The sequence below is a fragment of the Argiope bruennichi genome, chromosome 7, assembly GCF_947563725.1.
Source record: "Argiope bruennichi chromosome 7, qqArgBrue1.1, whole genome shotgun sequence".
In the NCBI taxonomy this organism is placed as follows: domain Eukaryota; kingdom Metazoa; phylum Arthropoda; class Arachnida; order Araneae; family Araneidae; genus Argiope; species Argiope bruennichi.
The window spans coordinates 91,646,655-91,665,546 of record NC_079157.1 but is presented as its reverse complement, the minus strand read 5'-3'; the positions used below and the strand labels follow the sequence as shown (position 1 = coordinate 91,665,546).

General features: G+C 26.6%; 1 protein-coding gene across 2 annotated transcripts in view; it reads right to left on the bottom strand.

Moving 5' to 3' along the window:
• Positions 1 to 450: 450 nt before the first annotated feature.
• The window catches only part of LOC129975189 (semaphorin-5B-like), a 141,339-nt gene continuing 122,897 nt past the window's right edge, over positions 451 to 18,892 (bottom strand). For both annotated transcript variants that reach the window (XM_056088163.1, XM_056088164.1), the window contains exons 7-20: positions 18,093 to 18,303; positions 16,616 to 16,704; positions 16,296 to 16,495; positions 15,063 to 15,198; positions 14,738 to 14,853; positions 13,483 to 13,684; positions 13,320 to 13,396; positions 12,644 to 12,780; positions 11,080 to 11,247; positions 10,777 to 10,950; positions 8,915 to 9,289; positions 7,245 to 7,427; positions 5,864 to 6,016; positions 451 to 4,629 (exon numbers count right to left, since the gene is read on the bottom strand). In XM_056088163.1, coding sequence (XP_055944138.1) covers positions 4,307 to 4,629; positions 5,864 to 6,016; positions 7,245 to 7,427; positions 8,915 to 9,289; positions 10,777 to 10,950; positions 11,080 to 11,247; positions 12,644 to 12,780; positions 13,320 to 13,396; positions 13,483 to 13,684; positions 14,738 to 14,853; positions 15,063 to 15,198; positions 16,296 to 16,495; positions 16,616 to 16,704; positions 18,093 to 18,303 — 2,544 coding nt within the window. In that variant the 3' untranslated portion in view covers positions 451 to 4,306. The remainder of the gene's footprint in view (positions 4,630 to 5,863; positions 6,017 to 7,244; positions 7,428 to 8,914; positions 9,290 to 10,776; positions 10,951 to 11,079; positions 11,248 to 12,643; positions 12,781 to 13,319; positions 13,397 to 13,482; positions 13,685 to 14,737; positions 14,854 to 15,062; positions 15,199 to 16,295; positions 16,496 to 16,615; positions 16,705 to 18,092; positions 18,304 to 18,892) is intronic.

Here is an 18,892-nt window from a genome sequence, read left to right as displayed (position 1 = left end):
CATGCACGCGAATATACAGATCAAAAAGTGGTCACTGCTTCGATAGATTTGGTTTAAATTTGGCTACAACTCTGATGATATAGCCCCAACACGCAAAGAACAATATAGATAAATATGATTGTGTTCACATATGCATATAGACAGACAAGTACTCTTCAATAGATTGTCTCTACATTTTGACAGAAATAGCAAATTTGACATATACCCAATTTCATTTATCTAAATCATTGTATTTTTATTTATCGCGCTTGAATGCATGCCAGAGCACAGACCGACAGACAGTCAACCTTTCCATGGATTCTTTTTAAAATCCGATACATAGACCATTTTACCATCTAAAGTGTACATATCTAATTTATCATAGTATATCAATATAGTTCGTCTATTAGAAATAAACACAGAAAAATTGAAAATTCAAATTTTTTTTATTTATTTATTTCAAGTACTGTACATAATTTACAAGCAGATAGAAGTCCATTATAAACATGGCTGTGTATATAATGTCCGGTATTTACATATATGACTTGACATTTACAAATACAATATAGCAGACGCTGAATTTATATATATATATATAAAAATTGTCTGGAGCTCATTTACAACAAATAACAGTTTTGAATAGACTCGTCTAAGTAACAAAAACATTGGCACTGTTCACATAGAAGCATAACTGCATCGTTTAAATAAGAAAATGATTTTCTCTCAAACAAATTTAATAAAGGTTTCTGACATTTAAAAAAAAATTGAAAGTTTTTAACATAAAGTGATGCCAATAACGAATATAATTATGAATATTTTATTTATATCTCAATGCAGGGCTTTTATTCTCAACTTGGTCCAAAACTGATTTCTACGCCGTTAACGATGGCCATTACTTCTAATTAAAAAAAATGATTTAAATGATTTACCTAATTATATTTTATGTAGTTTCGGTCAATACATGGTAACGTTGAAAAATTTATGAAAACCATAGGAAAAAAATTGGTTATTTGAGTATTTTCCATGAAGTATTCTAAGTTTGAAACTTCATAACTTGGTCAGTTTTGATAGGAAATTATGATTTTTTTTTAAAAAAAGCTAGGACATAAGATAATTTTTCTAAATATGTTTGGTAAGAACTGGAAGACTTGATAAAGAAAATAATGAATTCTACATTTACTGGCTCAAACAGAATACAAAATAATTCTGTATGCCAGGAATTTGCAAACTGTGGGTCCCAATAATAGCTTGAACATTTATTATCTTAAAGGATATTCTACCTTAACATCACGATATCGTTCAATATTTTTAATGCCAGCCTATAACGTTAAATGTTTTGGGGGTATATATATCTTTCTACAATATGCAAAAATATGATGCGGGCTTCAAACTTTCAGAGTAAAAAAAAGCGCAGTGCGCAGACAAGCGACTCAAGTGGCGAGAAATGAAGAAACAAAACAATCGCCTTTTAAATGAGTAAATGTCGTATATAAACGAACTTTTTGCCTCACGATACATGTTTTGTATAACATCTTACTGGAGCCTGCAACTTCACTCAAAATTACATTCCCATGCTTAGATCTCAATCATTAATTCGAAACTCTTTTTGGACGTGACCATTCAACTCAGTTTTCGCATTCTTTGATTTTCAAGCGATTTGCTATTATTTATTCAAATATACATTATATTTAAATACATTTTTGTAAAGAAAAAAAAATATTATGGCTCATCAAACCTTCTTGCAGAAAAAACGTGCGATATTCTTCTCTGAAAAAAAAATCACTGCACTGAGAATAAAGTGAAGTTTTAAAAAAATAGTTAGCAATATTTATCAACTTGGGAACCCTTGTACAAGTATTTTTTCCAATTGGAAGAATATATTGAATGATTTAGAATAAGTTCTTGGACAAGAAGTAGAGTGAACACTTTCTATATAAAACGTTGGTATTATTTAATATAATAAGCATCACTATTTTGAGGAAGAACCAAAGCTATTTTAGGGTTTAACCTGATAAAGAGGATGCCACACCTGCTATGGTACCTTCCCTCCAAATCTCCACACCACATCAACCAGAAAACAATGCATTTTCATAAATTAGGACACAATCCTAAAATAGTTTAAATGATGATTTATACAAAAATATCCATTACATAACATGAATTCTATTTCATTTATATAAATAAATACAGTTCATTTCAACATTTTATAATTGATGTGATATCTCCACGTCAAATTTTAGAAAATAAAATGAGATATTTCAGTTAAAAATCTCTCTCTTATAAATATATTTTAGTTGATTAGCAATCAAATATTAGTTGCTTTGAAATTTATAAGTAATAAATAGAAACATAAATATAATTGAAACACTATGATTTAATAATGTAATGCATTTGTTTCATTAAAAAAAAAAGAAAAATGAATTTCTACTGTGAAGTACCTTTTGGCAAAAGAAAGAGAAACAAAGACAATCCATCAATATGCATCTCAATTTTTTTCTTTTTGAATATTACATTTTCAGATTAAACACATTTTGTAATGTGGTTGATACTTAAGACAATGATATAATTGAACCACTATTAATTCCAGTGGTGGAAAATAAATAATAAAAATGCATTTATTACAGCAATCAAGTCTTTATAAAAACTTTAAAATAAGATTTTATATTTAATCTTTTCATTGCTATTATATTCAAAATATTAGAAAACCATTTTAAATGCACACACAAAAAAATGCAAGTTTAAAATGTTCTAATATGTCACTGAAAAAAAAATTTACAGCTAATATCTAAATTTTACTTAATTGCTGTAGAAAAAAATATTTTTTGAAATTTGAAGTTCATAATTTTTATATGTATAACAAAAAAAAAAGCAGTTAGGACAATACAACTCTTACAAAACAAACATTAACTGTATAATATTTATAAGTTATTTAAAACAAATTAGAGCACCTTTTTTACATTTTTCTTCAGTTACTTATTAATTTATAGCCAGAAATGGTTAAATAGGGAGTTTTCATAGAAGTATTTTTAAGAAATAGGATAATTTCCTAAGAAATACAAATACATAATAGCTACACATCAGCTTAATGCAATATAATCGAGTAGAATAAAACTATGTTTTACTCAGTCTAACATTATTCAGGGCTGTAAGGTAAAAATCCATTTTCACATTTCTTTATCAGTAAGTTAAAAGTTATGTCTCCTGATAGTTATTAAAATGAATTTTTTTGAAGAACTTTAATAATTTTTATGAATTTTAAATGCTAATAAAAATACTATTCATGTAAGATTGTAATAGTTTATTTTAGATATAATATATATTCATTATCTCTGATAAAGTCATTTCATCCATTACATGTAATATTTTGTATGCAGCAAATTTAGCTTATGTAATGTATTAACTAAAAATAATTTTCAGCAAATCAATTTTATACCAAGAAAATCTTAGGACTGTATAGTAAGCAGAAAAAAAATGCAGAAACTGCAAAAGCATGTCAATTTTTTTTTCTTTGCACCATTTAAAGGTAAGAAAGTTCAAATTCTACCTTTCAACTTCAAAATAAAAATTATCTCGATGATTCATATAAGATGAGTACTTTAAAAAAATATGTTGCTGGTTTGGATCAGAACTATGATCAGGTCTAATTTTTCTTAAGTCAGAAGTAATCTATGTTCATAAAAAAATTATCTAAATATTTAATTACAAAACAATTGTGGCACAAAAAAGTAAAGTATCAAAAATATTACAGAAAAATTAAACTTAGTATAATTTTGCTCAAAACCAGCAAGGTATCAAGTATTTTCTCAGTATATTAAAAATTTTAAAATCTACCAAGTCTAGTATAAAGAATATAATCTACTTTTTCCTTAAAAGTTTACACAAATACAAGAGGAAGAAAGAAAACTTCATCGACTTTTTTCTCATACCCTAATACTCTTTTCTTCTTCCATATTCTCTCCATTGCATTGTTCTTGGCACTTCATCTAAAAGAAAATAAATGCTAAAAAATATATCTGACTTATGTACACAACTTCAATCAAAGTCACAAGTCAACGTCCTTGAACTGATTGTCTATTATAAAAGCTCCTTAAAAATATTTTGATAAAAGTTCTTCCTATGTAGAGGCACTATGGGAGTTGATATGTCACCCATTCCTTATGGCACATTTAGCACTTTTGAACTTTCATGGGCACTTTTAAGTTTTCATTACTCATTTCACATGCACTTTTGAACTTTCAGTATTCAAAACTGTCAGACGGCATGTCACACTGAAATAGTACTAATTCTACAGACATATCATTTCGCAATTTTCATGAACATGCAGCATTTAAAAGTTTTCGGATTGCAGTTGTGTCCGTATAGAACCATTCCTTTTAATTGTAGCAGCCTCTCTGAGAGGTATTTTTTGTGATAGAGTATTTGAGTAGTTATTTTTCCACTCATTACCATCTACATAAGTGTTTGGTTTGACAGGAATCAATTGAGTAGCTACTCGAGAGTGCATAGGATTGCCTCTGCGTTTCATGTACACGTAAAAACCAATGGCAGACAAGAACACACCGATGAATAGTCCGACCACAAAACCGGCGACGATGTGTTCTGCATGAATTCCATCTTCTTTTGATTTGAAGTCACTGCTAGCTGCAGGATCTGAAACAGACACACATGTATAAGCAAAAAAGTGGATATTGGAATTAAAAATTTCCGTAAATTCAGATAAGCAAATACAAAATTTTGTTTAGTATTTAAATTGAAATTAAAATTTTTTGCATTACATCTTTTTATATCAAATTCTCATTCTTAACAAAGAGAGAGGGAGATTCAATGGGAGAGAGAGGGAGATTTGAAAGGACTTACAAGAACTTTAAAAATGCAAATTCAAATTAATTGTGCTTATAATTTCTGAATACTCAAATGGAAATCACTACAAGTACCTATTATGCTCACCTTGCAATTAGTAAAACAATATATTACAAAGAGAGTCACACTTCCAATGCCTAATTTCATGCAAACTACTACTGCACAAACACATCCAAATAATCTCAAGAAAAGACAAATCACTTATCTTCCAAACAATAATGGATGCTTCATTCCCTATTTTTCAAGGACCTAGCACAAAATCAATACTTTTCTAAGCCCCATGTATAGCAAAATTAAATGTACAGATTTTCAAGGAGTATGTGATCCCTGCAATTTTTCTAAATATCTCAATGCTACTTTGATATCAGAATGTATGCTCCTCCTGTAATGTTGAAGTTTATTTCGTTTTTTTATCAACATTTATGTGCTATTTCATTTGATGGTGTTAGTATTGGGATTCACATTAATATTGAACTAAATTTAGATGCTGATTTCTTAATTTTTTGAAGCTACCTAAATTTTGTTAGCAATTCTTAACAGTGATCATAAGATGAAGACAATATCTGGACAAAAACTTTTCTCTTTTAACTTCTACAACACATCATTGCATGGATTATAAACTTCAATGAATTTAATATGTACCAGCCCTAATTAGACAGTAGATCTTTGATAGAATCAGTTCTCAAATCTACAATCTCTGGTTTTGAAGTTAAGATACTGCCACTCAACCAAATAGCATTAAAACACTAATCATCCACGAAATCTCCCCACCACAAAGCTAACCGAGCTTATATTTCTAAAAATTGCTTTGTTACTTTTAATGACTGCAATACTATTCAAATTATCTGAAAATTTAAAAATTCAGTTTAAAAAATTTGTTAAAAGACAAATTAGTAATCATAAGTATATTTATGATAAGATATTTCATACAATTTGCATGTTTTAAATATAAAATGATCTATTATATATAATGAAATAGAGATTAGATAAACTAAATGAATTAGAATTAACATGAAATATTTACTTATTTGGCTTGGTATACACATTCTGATTTCTTTTGTGGGACCAGAGCAATAAGATGATGGAGTCATGGAAATCTTGCATTTACGTTTCCTTTGTTGCTCTTGGTTTTCATCACACAATGACCATACTGACCATGGTTCCCATCCTTCAAAGTCTAAAATTATCAATAAAAAAAGATCAAAATTTAGAAAACAGCCTTTTAAACTTTCAACAGTAACACAACAACAACAAAAAAAAAGGCACCAGAAAATTTGCATATCAGAGATTATTTTAAATAAAAATTAGTTTCTTAAAAAAATGTAATGTTAAAATTATTTTATGAAATAATTTTAACACTTTAAAGAAAAGCCAAAAGCAGTTTCAGAATCCAATGGATTGCATGCAACACCCTTTAAAAAAATAAGAATTTTTTTTTTAACTTCATCTTACACGAAGCATACAAAAGGTATTATATATTATATAAATATATAAAAGTAAGGTAAAATTCAGTATTATACAGTTTTGAAAAAAGTTTGTCAATCAAAATTTGATCTGAAAATTTTTCAAATTTTGGAACTTACTGAGATTTGAAAAATAAATCTTTGGAACAATGTTTGTCTATCAGTGAACAAAATATACAAAACTACTCTGAGTTGGATAAAATTTAGTACAAGAATTTTATACCAAATTTTGCAAATTTGCAATTAAAATAGTTTGCTTGCAAGGTCAAAATTGTTAATGCAGCTAAACCTTATATATTTTCCTCTAACATACAGCACTACTTTTAAATTAAAAAAAAATTAATCATTTAATTAATTCCATCGAAAAAAACAGTTCAATTTTATTATTAAGAAACTGGAAAGCTTTTACTTTTTCATACTGAAGAGTTGTAAAGTATATAAACAATTATATAATATATTAAGTATGAAAACTATTAAAAAAATTAATCGAAATTTATTATTTAATTCCTAAATATCATTTGCAAGTTTTTTTTAGTAAAATAAAATATAAATGTTTTTAAAAAAATGTGGCACTTTATAATTTATAAATGTTTTAATACATTTATTTATAATGGTGCATGAAAATCTGTCATTTTTTCACCTTCTTGCTATTATCTTTAAAACAATAACAAATACTTTTACATTTCAATTATGAATTTTTTTTTATAGATGACATACTGTAACTAATTTTTCAGAAAATGATCTGTAATTAATAAATTTGCCTACAATTTTTTAAATTTCATTAAAAGAATACATTTGATCTGAATTAAATTTCAAAACCAATTATTTTATCAATTTCAAAGTTTGGAGTGAAAAAAATTTGCTAGATTACCACTGCTGAAAGACAAAGTTTAGTCTGGCATTTTTTAAAAAGAGATTGAACAAGCAAAGAGGCATGCATACCACTGCAGGATTCAATATTGCATGGACGATCCACTCGAGCAGGACCATGACAATCTGCACCACTGCCTGCTGGTTTTGGAGAATCACAGAATCTTTCCCGATACTGAACTCCTCCACCACATGATGCACTGCAGTAGGACCAAGGAGACCAGACAGACCAACCACCATCAATGCTTAAAAAGGCTGTAAAATAAAATTTAGAAATCAAAAAATATATCAATATTATATTAGGTGCTAAGTAATCAATGAACAATAACACACAAAATATTTTTTTGCAAGCAAAGATTATATGTCAATCAATTCAAATCAGTATTTGTAGTATGGATTGTACTCATTAAGGATACATTTCCGATCTGTGTAAAAGTAATATCTAACTTGAATATTGAAAAATACAATATAAATTTGCAATTAGAATAAAGTTATAACACATCAATATATTAACTGGTATAATGCATTATATTTTACTCCTTAAAATCTTATCAAAACCTATAAATTAACTAAAAAATTATCCAGTTATCAAAAGAATTACAAAGTCACGTTATATACAAAACATCAATAACCAATTCTCATGGGATTTTAAAAAAAATTAATTCCACTAAGTTCCCCTTTTTTTTTTAATCAAACAATGATGCATATGCACATTGAATGCAATACAAATGTTTGCAAGAATCGTAACAAATCAAATGAGATTTCATTTATAAGATTATCACTCATTAAATAAAAAATTGCACATCAACCACATTAAAATAGAGATTTAGATTAACAAGTATACATGTCCAAAGCTCTTAGCTAGTTAATGTCTAGTTAACCAGGGAGTTGCTCTGATTAGAAGATAGTTTTAGTTTGATCAAGGTTAATTTTTATTTCTTTTAATAGCATATCACAAGCTTTTTGCATTAATATATATACAAACACTAAGAACTTCAATTTGAACAAAGATATCAGTCAAGTTAATGTTTTTTTTTCTAGGCTTAATTCTGCAGAGTAACTAGGATGGATTGGCCACAAGAGATTCAAAAATGTTATGAATTTAAGATAACTATGTTTTTCTTTTCTTAGATTTATGTTCTTAAAATCTTGAAGAAAAAAAAAGATGGTTTAAAACAAATCTGGGAAAATCAATGGACAATGTGGATAATGGTTATATGGCCAAATATTGGATTCTGGTTAGATTAACTTAGATCATTTTTATTTTCATATCATTTATTGTAAAAGTAGAAAAATTTTGCACAGACAGATTGCATTAAAAATAAAACAAAATCCAGCCTTCTTTTTAAAAGTTATAAAAATTTTAAATCTGCAACACTTTCTTCTTTTTTCAAGACCTGTCCCCTATGGGGGTTTGTTTTTCCCCCATTTCATTCAAAAAGTGAAAATATATGAAAGATGGTACTGGGCTAAATCTTCACCATGCAAGTTTATTCAAAACCAGGCAGGATAATTAATATTGTTTTCAAATTGGCCTGATCTCCATAAGTCAGCCCCCATTGAAATAAAACATTTTAAAACTGAAACTATTATTTCACACTTAAATTTACAATGAATCAATTCATTCAAGTTAGTAAAATATATAATTAATATTTCCCAGTTATGAAACACATTATTAATTCAACCTTGCAATTCTTCAAAATGATAATTTTAAAATGATTGCTTTCAAATCATAAACTAACCAGAATCTAAGCAATTTCTACTGCCTTCGTGACAGAACCTCTCTTCTTTTTTCATGTGCCCTATCTTTAACATCGATTCATCTGGTACATTGGCACGACATGTGAACCTTAAACGCTGTTCAAAATATCCATCTTTGGTCTGGTTCACTCTTAGATAGGGAGTCCAAGGGGTAGACTTCTTCACTTCTGGGCAAGACTGCAAATTGCAGAACTTGTAATCTTGATTGCAGCCGATGCATTCCTTCCCACCATGCTGGGGAGGCGGACTATTACAACGACGTCTTCGGACTTGTATGCCACCACCGCAGGGTGCACTGCATTCTTCCCATGTACTCCATTCTGACCAGTGACCATCAATAGGAGATACAGTTGCAGCTGGGAGAAATTAAGAGGAATTTTAGATAATTTCATATTCCATAATAATAAAAATGTATAATCAATTTTGAAATTAAAAATTGTAAGTATAGAAAGTATAAAGCAACTTTGTCTAATAATACAGATATTTTTCCTGTTTATAGAAACTACTCAACTAAATAACTATATAATACAGAAATAATAAATTTTAACTTATTTCATAACACTGCAGTTTTTTTTTCTTTTGTATGATACGGTTGATTTACCAAAGGTTAGTATTAAACTACTAATAAAAATACACTAATATAATTAATATCTTACAAAGTAAATCAGTACATTCTAAATCTATATTTAACAAGGTTTTAATTCATTTAAAAAAATGAAAGAAATCTTTATAAAGTACATATACCATATTATTAAATTTCATATCATGTTTCACTGAATTTTTATTCTAATAATAATCTGGTAGTAATATGCTAAACAGCTTAAAAACAAATAAAAAAATACAACTAAATTTGTGGTTCTATGCTTTTGCAGTTTATTCTATAATATAAAGCCAATGTGCATTTCTTTCTGTAATATAATTTACATGCATTCAAATGAGATTACAAATGGCAAAATTAAAATTAATAATTATTAATTCTTTGAATAGTGATATATTTGCTGCCATGACTCAAGCTAGTGATTCACACTTTCTTAATAATATTTCTCTTTACAATCTCTACACTATTATTAAAGAAAGAGTGTTCTAATTAGATGGAAAATGTGAATTAAAAACATAAGAGTAAGTGAAATGATGTTATAAGAAAATTAGATTAATTTACTGATTTAGCTTTAGATTAAAGCCAAATAAGAAATAACGATTTAATTATAAAAATCTGTATTATCTGTAAATCATTTGCTTCTGGACAAAGTTTTATGAAATATTTGGAACTTAACTCAGTGGCATAGAGATGATAAATGATGCCTAGGGTGCAATACAATTTTATTATTATTATTATTACTTGTCACCAGCTATTTAGCATGAGTAAAATACTCAAGGCTTCACATTTTTTTTCGAGCCCCTTATGATATTTCTCTTCAGAAAATAGGATAAAAATTAGGATGTTTTGTTCCATACATCATTGCTTAAAAATGTGTCAACCATATCTATAGACCCCTCCCCCCTTATGTCAGTTGCTACAGCACTAGCATAAATTTTTAGAGACAAATTACAAGCTAGGTTTTTTATTGAAGTTAAAATATTAGTGTATATCATATACTAATAATAATTCATCTATATATAATTGCTAATAAGCTGGGAAGAAAGAGAAGTTAAAATAGTATTTTATTTTTAAGGCTGAAAATTTTTAGCACAATTTAAAAAAAAACCCACTTGATATGAAAATATATTTTGCAGAATCTTTAGGTTTTTTTTTTTTTTTTTCCCCATTCCTTTTTAATACTTTATGAAATATAAATACATAACAAGAATTTTTCCCCCAAAAAAATTTAAATAAATGTGTTACCTGGGCAAGGAGGATTTGCTGTACAAAATATTTCATCTTTCTCTGGGCCAATACAAATTTTCCCACCAAATGCTGGAGCTGGATTACCACAAATCCGCCGACGTGTTTTAATTGATAACCCGCAAGTTTGTGAGCAAGATGACCATGCAGACCATTCTGTCCAGTGTCCATCTCCTAAAGAATTCAAACAAATAAAATTTAGATTAACACATGGTTTTAATTGCAGTTTAGTTCAATAATCAATAGATTAATTACATACTTGCATACTTTTACATATGGCATATCTAAAAATTTCATACATACTTGTGCAATTAGTGACATGGACTGAAGTTCCTTCACATTCTTTGCCACCATTAGCAGGAGTTGGATTGTTACAGAAACGTTTTTGACACTTGCATCTGTCTCCTGTAGCTCCATGACCAATTTGTGAACATTCATGCCAACTAGTCCAAGCACTCCAGCCACCATCAACTAAATAATTAATTCAAAATATTAATTGAAACAACATTAATAATATAAACTAAGAAGGGACAAATATCACACAAAACAAGTGCAATAATTTGAATATTTCATTACAGTGTCAAAAAAATTTAAAAAAAAAAACATGACTTCCACAGCAGTAATTAATTATGTAATACATAGAAATGGCTATGAATTCCATGTCATGGGGTTCATCTATTACAGTTGCAGATCTGTAGTAACCACTGCATTTTTTTTGAAGTTACATTTTTGTTTAACAAATTTATTTAATTTTCCACTATGATATTTCAACTCTCTTTCTGTACTTTTTTCTTCGGATAATTCAATAAGCAATAGAAATGAGGAAAAGAGAAATAAAAAAAAAGTAGGAATATAAACTGTCTTGCGAATAGCTCATGAAGGTACCTAAATCACTTAGGTGGATGTTTTTTTATAGATGAAGTAGTTTTATTTGGTTTTATTTTTAATTGCACTTTATTATTGATATTTTCTGTAGCACTGATAATTTCTAAGATGATGAACCACCATTATTTCCATGATACACTACATTTCTAATTTCAAATGCAATGAAAATTTGAGATTCCAACATCATAAAATTCATTAGGTTACATTGGTTTCCTTCATAATTAATTAAAATGTAAATAAATATGTGTTTCATAATATATAACTGATTTTCAATTATTGCTTATCCTTTGCATGTCTGAAAATAACTAAAAATCAAAAATAAAATTTTATTATTTCGATAAAAATTTGAATTAAAAATACAAACTAATGAAAATTTTCCAAAAAAATGAATCAATATTAAATGACTGAAATTATATAATCAATATTAAATGACTAATTGAAAAAGCATAAAATGGATCTATTAGTTAGATAGTATTTATATTCTATCAAAAACAATGATTTAACATTTAGGAATGGGAAAACCAATATCCTCATTGCCCTCAGTAACAGAAAATTTTTAAAAGCCATTTGTAAATACATGTATTTAACAACAATAATTATCAACAAAATTCTAGATGCACTTGGTGCATTCTGAATAAATACAATTATTTTTATCAGTTAATACTTTCAGAACTTAAAGTAATGCATTTTAAACTAGATTATTTTAAAAAAGAATAGTTTTAGCATTATATAACATAATAAATTAATTATGAATATGAAGATTATGAATCAATTTTTCATATAGAGAAATTCTTTGAAACTAAAGACATTCTAAATTAAATGTTTCATTTTAAAAACTTTTTTTTAATGGCAGAGGCAATGTAAAGATATCTTTTGGGACACAATAATTAAAAAGTGTTATTTAAAAATTAAATATACCAGCAATTTATTGAAATTAATCTAAAACAGAATGAGTTAAGAGTGTAAAGATGTCATATTTTACCTGGAGTGTCAGTTTTAGGACAGGCTATTTTTTCTTGGTGCCAAAATGCTGATAAAGGATTTCTGTGGGGAGCAGCTATACAAGCTAATTTGTAAATATCCCATCCACAGTATGGATCCATCGATGACAGACATTCACTAAAAGATTAAAATGAAGAATTTTTTTCGGAAATATATTTATGCAATTTTTGTAATAAAGCATAAATTTATATACCATTCCGTGTTCCATAATAATTATTCTTTTGTCATAATTAACAACACCATAATTAATAAAGTTACTTCTATATTATTACATGTTATGATAACAGTTTTAAGGAAGTAACAAATAAAAATCATTTACAAATATACATACAAAAATACATAGGCAATACTATAGATTTTATATATATATATATATATATATATATATATATATATATATATATATATATATATATATATATATATATATACACTAGTCATTAATAAAATATAACAACTGCATGTGTAAAATTTGAAAACTACAAATACCATTTATGGAATAATATATAATTGTATATTATTTAACCTAAATTAAAAATTCAATAAGTCAAATGTCAAAAGAGAAAAAAAATTCAAGAAGATTTCAGACTAGAACAAAATGTTTTTTTTTTTTTGTCATAGCTTTGATACATGCATTAAAATGAAGGAAAACCAACCTCCTGGAAAGTTTTTTTTCACATCTCTGTACAGGAATTCGTAAGACAGATTCTTCTGTTCCAATGTACAATGAATTCTGCAATAATTAAATAATAAGTAAAACTGATGAAAGAAACAGTTAAGACTGAAAAATTAAGCAGTAATTTGAATTAAAAATCTTACTGTATCTTTCAGGAGTTTCATGACTTTAATTGTATCTGTACTTCCTTCAGGAAATACTTGAATTTTTTCAATCAAACAGGTTTCTTTTGTATCAGGAAGTATTACAAGTTTCCTAATGATGCCTTCTACTGACGCCACAAACATAACATGCACACTGTCGTGCTCCTTGGTCTGCACGGTATCCACAACAATATGGCTGAATCTAAAATTAAAAATAATAAATATATAAGTATTTAAACTTTTTTTTATAAATTTAATATTTTCAAAGCTTAAAATTTTTGTTTCAATTTGTTATGATGGAACAAAAATACCTAAGACATAAAAAACAATAAATTTTTGAAATAAAATATCAACTTGCTACTTGAAATATATAAGAAAAATAATATAATAACATAAAGATATATATATAAACATATCAATAACAAAGAATTGATTTCAATCAAAAGTAGAATAATGAGAAAAATGTATTTAAAACAAAAAAAAAATCGACAAAAATATAATTTGATAATAGTATAATTTGATTATTAAATGAATAACATAATATTAGGAAATAAGCAGTTTATTTTTAATAATGTTAATAAATGAAATTCAGTTTAAAATTTAAATAATAAATTCTGAAAAGTTCAAATATATCAAGAAAACATAACATAATGTAACTATTGCACACACTAAAATAAAAATAAAAGGAACAAAATTTAAATAAACACTTATAATTTGGAAAATTTGAATTATAAAATTTTTTTGCCAATCATAATAATAAATTTGATTCCAGAATAAGCAATCAATTAAATTCAATATTTAATATTCATCAAATATTTTTACTAATAAAATAGGTATCACAAGAAGGTTGGGAAAAAACGTTTGTAACTATAGCAAATGGATTTTATAAAGTTATCTGTCCATATTATTTAGCAGCATCTTAAACCTGATCAAGGACAAAGCAAATTAAGCTTTTATTTTATAATTACTTTCAAACATTACTCCATTCTATGTACTTATAATTTCCCTGTAATTTATTCATTGTTATGTATTATCATCATTATCATTACTATTATGTATATTCAATTTTTATAAAAGATCAAATAATATATAACATTTTCTATAAATTTATTAAAATGATGGAAGACGACAAAATATTTTATGACAAATTAATAACCACGGTTTCAGGAAAGACCATGCAATTTTGAATCAAGTTCAAGTTATGACGAGTATAACATGTAATTACATGCAGAAAAAATGTAAAAAAACATTTTACCTTTCAAGTTCTAGCCTTAAAATTGGATGAGAAGTCATAGGCTGGACAGCTTCATTCATCAACTGATACTTCTCAGAATCCAATACATGTTCTGCTGTCTTTTTAGGAACTTCACACTACATTGATATGAAAACACTTAATACAATCTTTAATATAATTTAATACATAACATAGTTCAAATTTAATGCTTTTTAAAAAAAAAAAAAAAGAGGTGAAACTTTATTATAAAAACGCAGACATGTAGAAATAATACAATTTTACATATTATTTCAATAGATCTAACATATTTATGATAAATAAAATTATTATATGTTGAAAAGTTTACCTGAAAATGCCTGTGCGGTGATGTCTGCCTTTCCCATGCATAGTTAGGTTTTTCTTGATATTTGAAGGCTCCATTAAATGAATTTTTTATTGCTGTCATATTATAGGCACATATTGCTGTACCATAAATACTATTTCTGTAATGAAGAAAATGAAAGCACTAAGTAACTAGCCTACAAGAACTGTCTTCATTGTGAAATTAATTAAAGAGATATGAATATAAACCTAATATATATTACAAAAATCTAATCTGAATTTTGTAATAAATCACAGAAAATGTTATAAAAATCTTTAGTGTTGCATATTGTATGCATAAGTAACTGCAGATGCAAATTGTTACAAGTAAAAAAAAAGAAGTACATTGACTAAACTGATTTAAATGAGTGATGATCATATATATATATATATATATATATATATATTTATATTTCAACATAGGTTTCATAGTGATGGATTTTGACATTTTGCAACCCTAGGCAGTTTGCATGATGAAATCCCTTTTTGTACTAAATTGGTAATTTAATTCCACATTTCAACATATTTTAAAATGAATCAACATGGTAGTAATTTATTTTTAACTGATATTTTAAAAACGTTAGAATAATATTAATATTATAATTTATTCATTTATTTGTTATGATTTATGATAATTCAGCACTGATATCAGTACAAACACTATTTAAGTAGAAGATTGTTGTTTATAAATAATATAATAAAGTGTATATTATGTAATAAAAAGGAAAGCTGACCAATAATACTTGACAAATTATTAATAATTTCCTAATTTTTTTAAATCCTTAATTTATATTTCAGAAAAATTTATTTATCAGGCAACTAAGTTAATGATATTTTGTAATCAGCTTGCATATTAATTTTCTTCTGTAGTTCAACTACTAAGTCGAGAGTTCAATATTGAAACATGGCACTCACTGTATTAAATTACAGAAGCTGCTAAACAGCATGCTTCGATCAGTTTTCATAGTTAAGTAAACAACATTAACATTAAACATTTTGAAATTAATACATAAAGAATTTTATCCTAATATATAATTATTTCTTTAATGAATTAATTTTTCTCTAATGAAAACATACATACACACAATATCATAGAAATTTTGCAAATAATAATTATTGTTATTTCTATTCACAAATAAAATAATTTAATAAATTCATAAATAAAAAAGAATCTAATTCAAAAAATGCAGAAGATGTTTTTTTTACAATTAGAACTTACACAGGAGTGGTAAAAGTAGCATAAAATATTTCTTCTCTTTCTATATAATGTACACTCTGAATTTCATTGTAGTAAAATGGATAATTCCCAGGAATTGAGCAATTGAGGCGAGCTTTAAGGAAAGTGGTAAATTTGTCCTTCAACAAAAACTGACCACCTTGGTCGTTTTTACATATCCTGGCAACTCTAGAATAAATTACCTGAAAAATAATCAAATATTTTTTAACAAATACTTGCAAAGTGCTCTCAAATCTCTATCGATAATATTTTACTGGTATGTGAATTTAAAAAAAAAATCAGCTAATTCAAATGATGTATACCTTTCCACAATTTATGTATTCCACTGCAGCTTCTCTGAAGAAGTAATATGTAAAGTTATCAATTTCGTATGAAGCAACAAAATTTGCATCTAAAAAACAAAAATACAAATAATGAATAAAATATTTATTACAATTCTTATGGTTAAGATAGCTTTTTCTCCAATTAATAGACCTAATAATATTAAAATAGTCATCTAATTTTAGTCTTTCTTTCAGGATTCTTTCCAGCTCATTTTTAAAAAGGAATCATTTTAGTGGTGAGCTAAGCTAGCAGCAGATTTAATAAATGTTAAAGGATAATTCAAGAATATTGATTGAGGAATTTTATAAGTATTTAGTCAAATTATAGTAAATATAGAAATAAAATTTCATTTTGACAGAATATATAATCACACACTACACAGAACTACAGTAAATGGTATCTACGATATTATATATGTTCCAACACTTCATCTTTTAAATCATATTTATAGATTTAAATTAAAGAATGTTCTAGCCTTCGGGGCACACTCCAGAAATCATTACATCATTTATTAAATTGTGACTTATCATCACATTACTTATCAAATAATCAGGATGTTTCAATCCCATAAGAATCAACTTAAATCATAATGTCATTATCTTATTAGCACTTCCCTACTGTTACTATATCTTCATGTTATTGTAATGAATTCAGGAAAATGAAAAACACAGTCAGGATATTGTATAATAATTTTTCAATAAAGGCAATTGTAATAATAGTGAGCGATTTATTTGAGGCATAAAGGAAGAAGTGTGAAGAATTCCTTTCTAGATTTGTTAAACCTGTATCTAACCTTGCAACAAGAGTTACCAGAGGAATTTTGAAGAGAAAAAAAAACACAAAACAATTGGGTTTCATTTTAAAGGAATGCTATAAAGACATAATATTTCGGCATTTATAACACTTTTTTAATTTATCTATAATGAAAAGATGAAAAAATGATACCATGACAAAGACACCATTTAGACTTGCTAAGCCAATAGAGACAATAAGGATAAAAAAAATATCCATATTATAATTTGGGCAGTGGTATAACCAGAATAACAAATGCCAGAGTATATTTTTTTGTTCCCAGTTGTTATTGGTGATGTAATAAATATAGATGGCACCTGGAGAAATTATTCTTTGTATTCCTTATTTATTTTATTCCTTTATTTTATTTTACTTTTAAAAAAATGACAGAAATTATTATTCTGATGGTAGTGACCAGGGCTTCAATATGTGCCTTGGCTCCCAGCCACTAGGTCTCTGAATTTCAGCCCCAATTACTTTCATTGTCTCACTAAACAGTAGAAGCATCTGATATCACCGTGCAGCATGTTACAATATAAGTTATTTAAAATGAGATATTCTGAAATTTCATACAAATTGCATAATAAGAAAGTTCCAGTAGTGTCATAAATTATGCAAACTTTCATAAGCACAAATCTTAAACATGAAAATGTAATTACTCACCACTTAACCATTTAGGGTCAAACTGAACTGTCCTCAGTAAAGGTTGTTTTCCCATAACTTTAAATATCACAGGATCTCGTCCAGAAAAGTCAATTGTGGATGCTATATAATAATCTCCTTTGGATGTTATCAAAGCAGTACTGTTTGCATAAGGATTATAAGGACACTTAGCTTCTCCAGGTACCCATTCAATATTATTTAGAGCATCAATCTGAAGAAAAGAAAATTACTTTTAATATAAATGAGTAAAAAAGTATGATTATATAATTTATTATTAATAGTTTTGAATCAAAATTTCCAGCAATTGCTAAATAAAAAAAAAAAAAAGTATTATAGAATTTTATTTTTTGAAAAAAAAAAAAAAAAAAAAAAAAACTTTTCTTCCAAATTATATCTTTATCTGTATTTAGGGATACATTAAAAATTGAGAAAAATCTATTGAAGGAAAATATGAAATTGGAAATTGATTAGTGCTTGAATGAAAATATTTAATCGTTAAAGATAAAAGGAAAGAATACAGAAATATTAGATGAAAAAGAATTTATGAATTTATTTTAATATTTGATCAATTATTCCAAATAATGATTTTTTATAACAATTTTTCAAATAATTCACTAAGAAGAGCATAGTTTGTTGTACATTTATTTTCATTTAACAGTTATCTTGATTCACATCTTGTATTAACATTATAAGCATATTTAGAAAATATTTAATTCAACTATTGTATATCTCCATTAAAATTATCAAATAAAACAATTTTGTGTTTATAATATTTTTTTTTCAATATACAGTCACCCTTG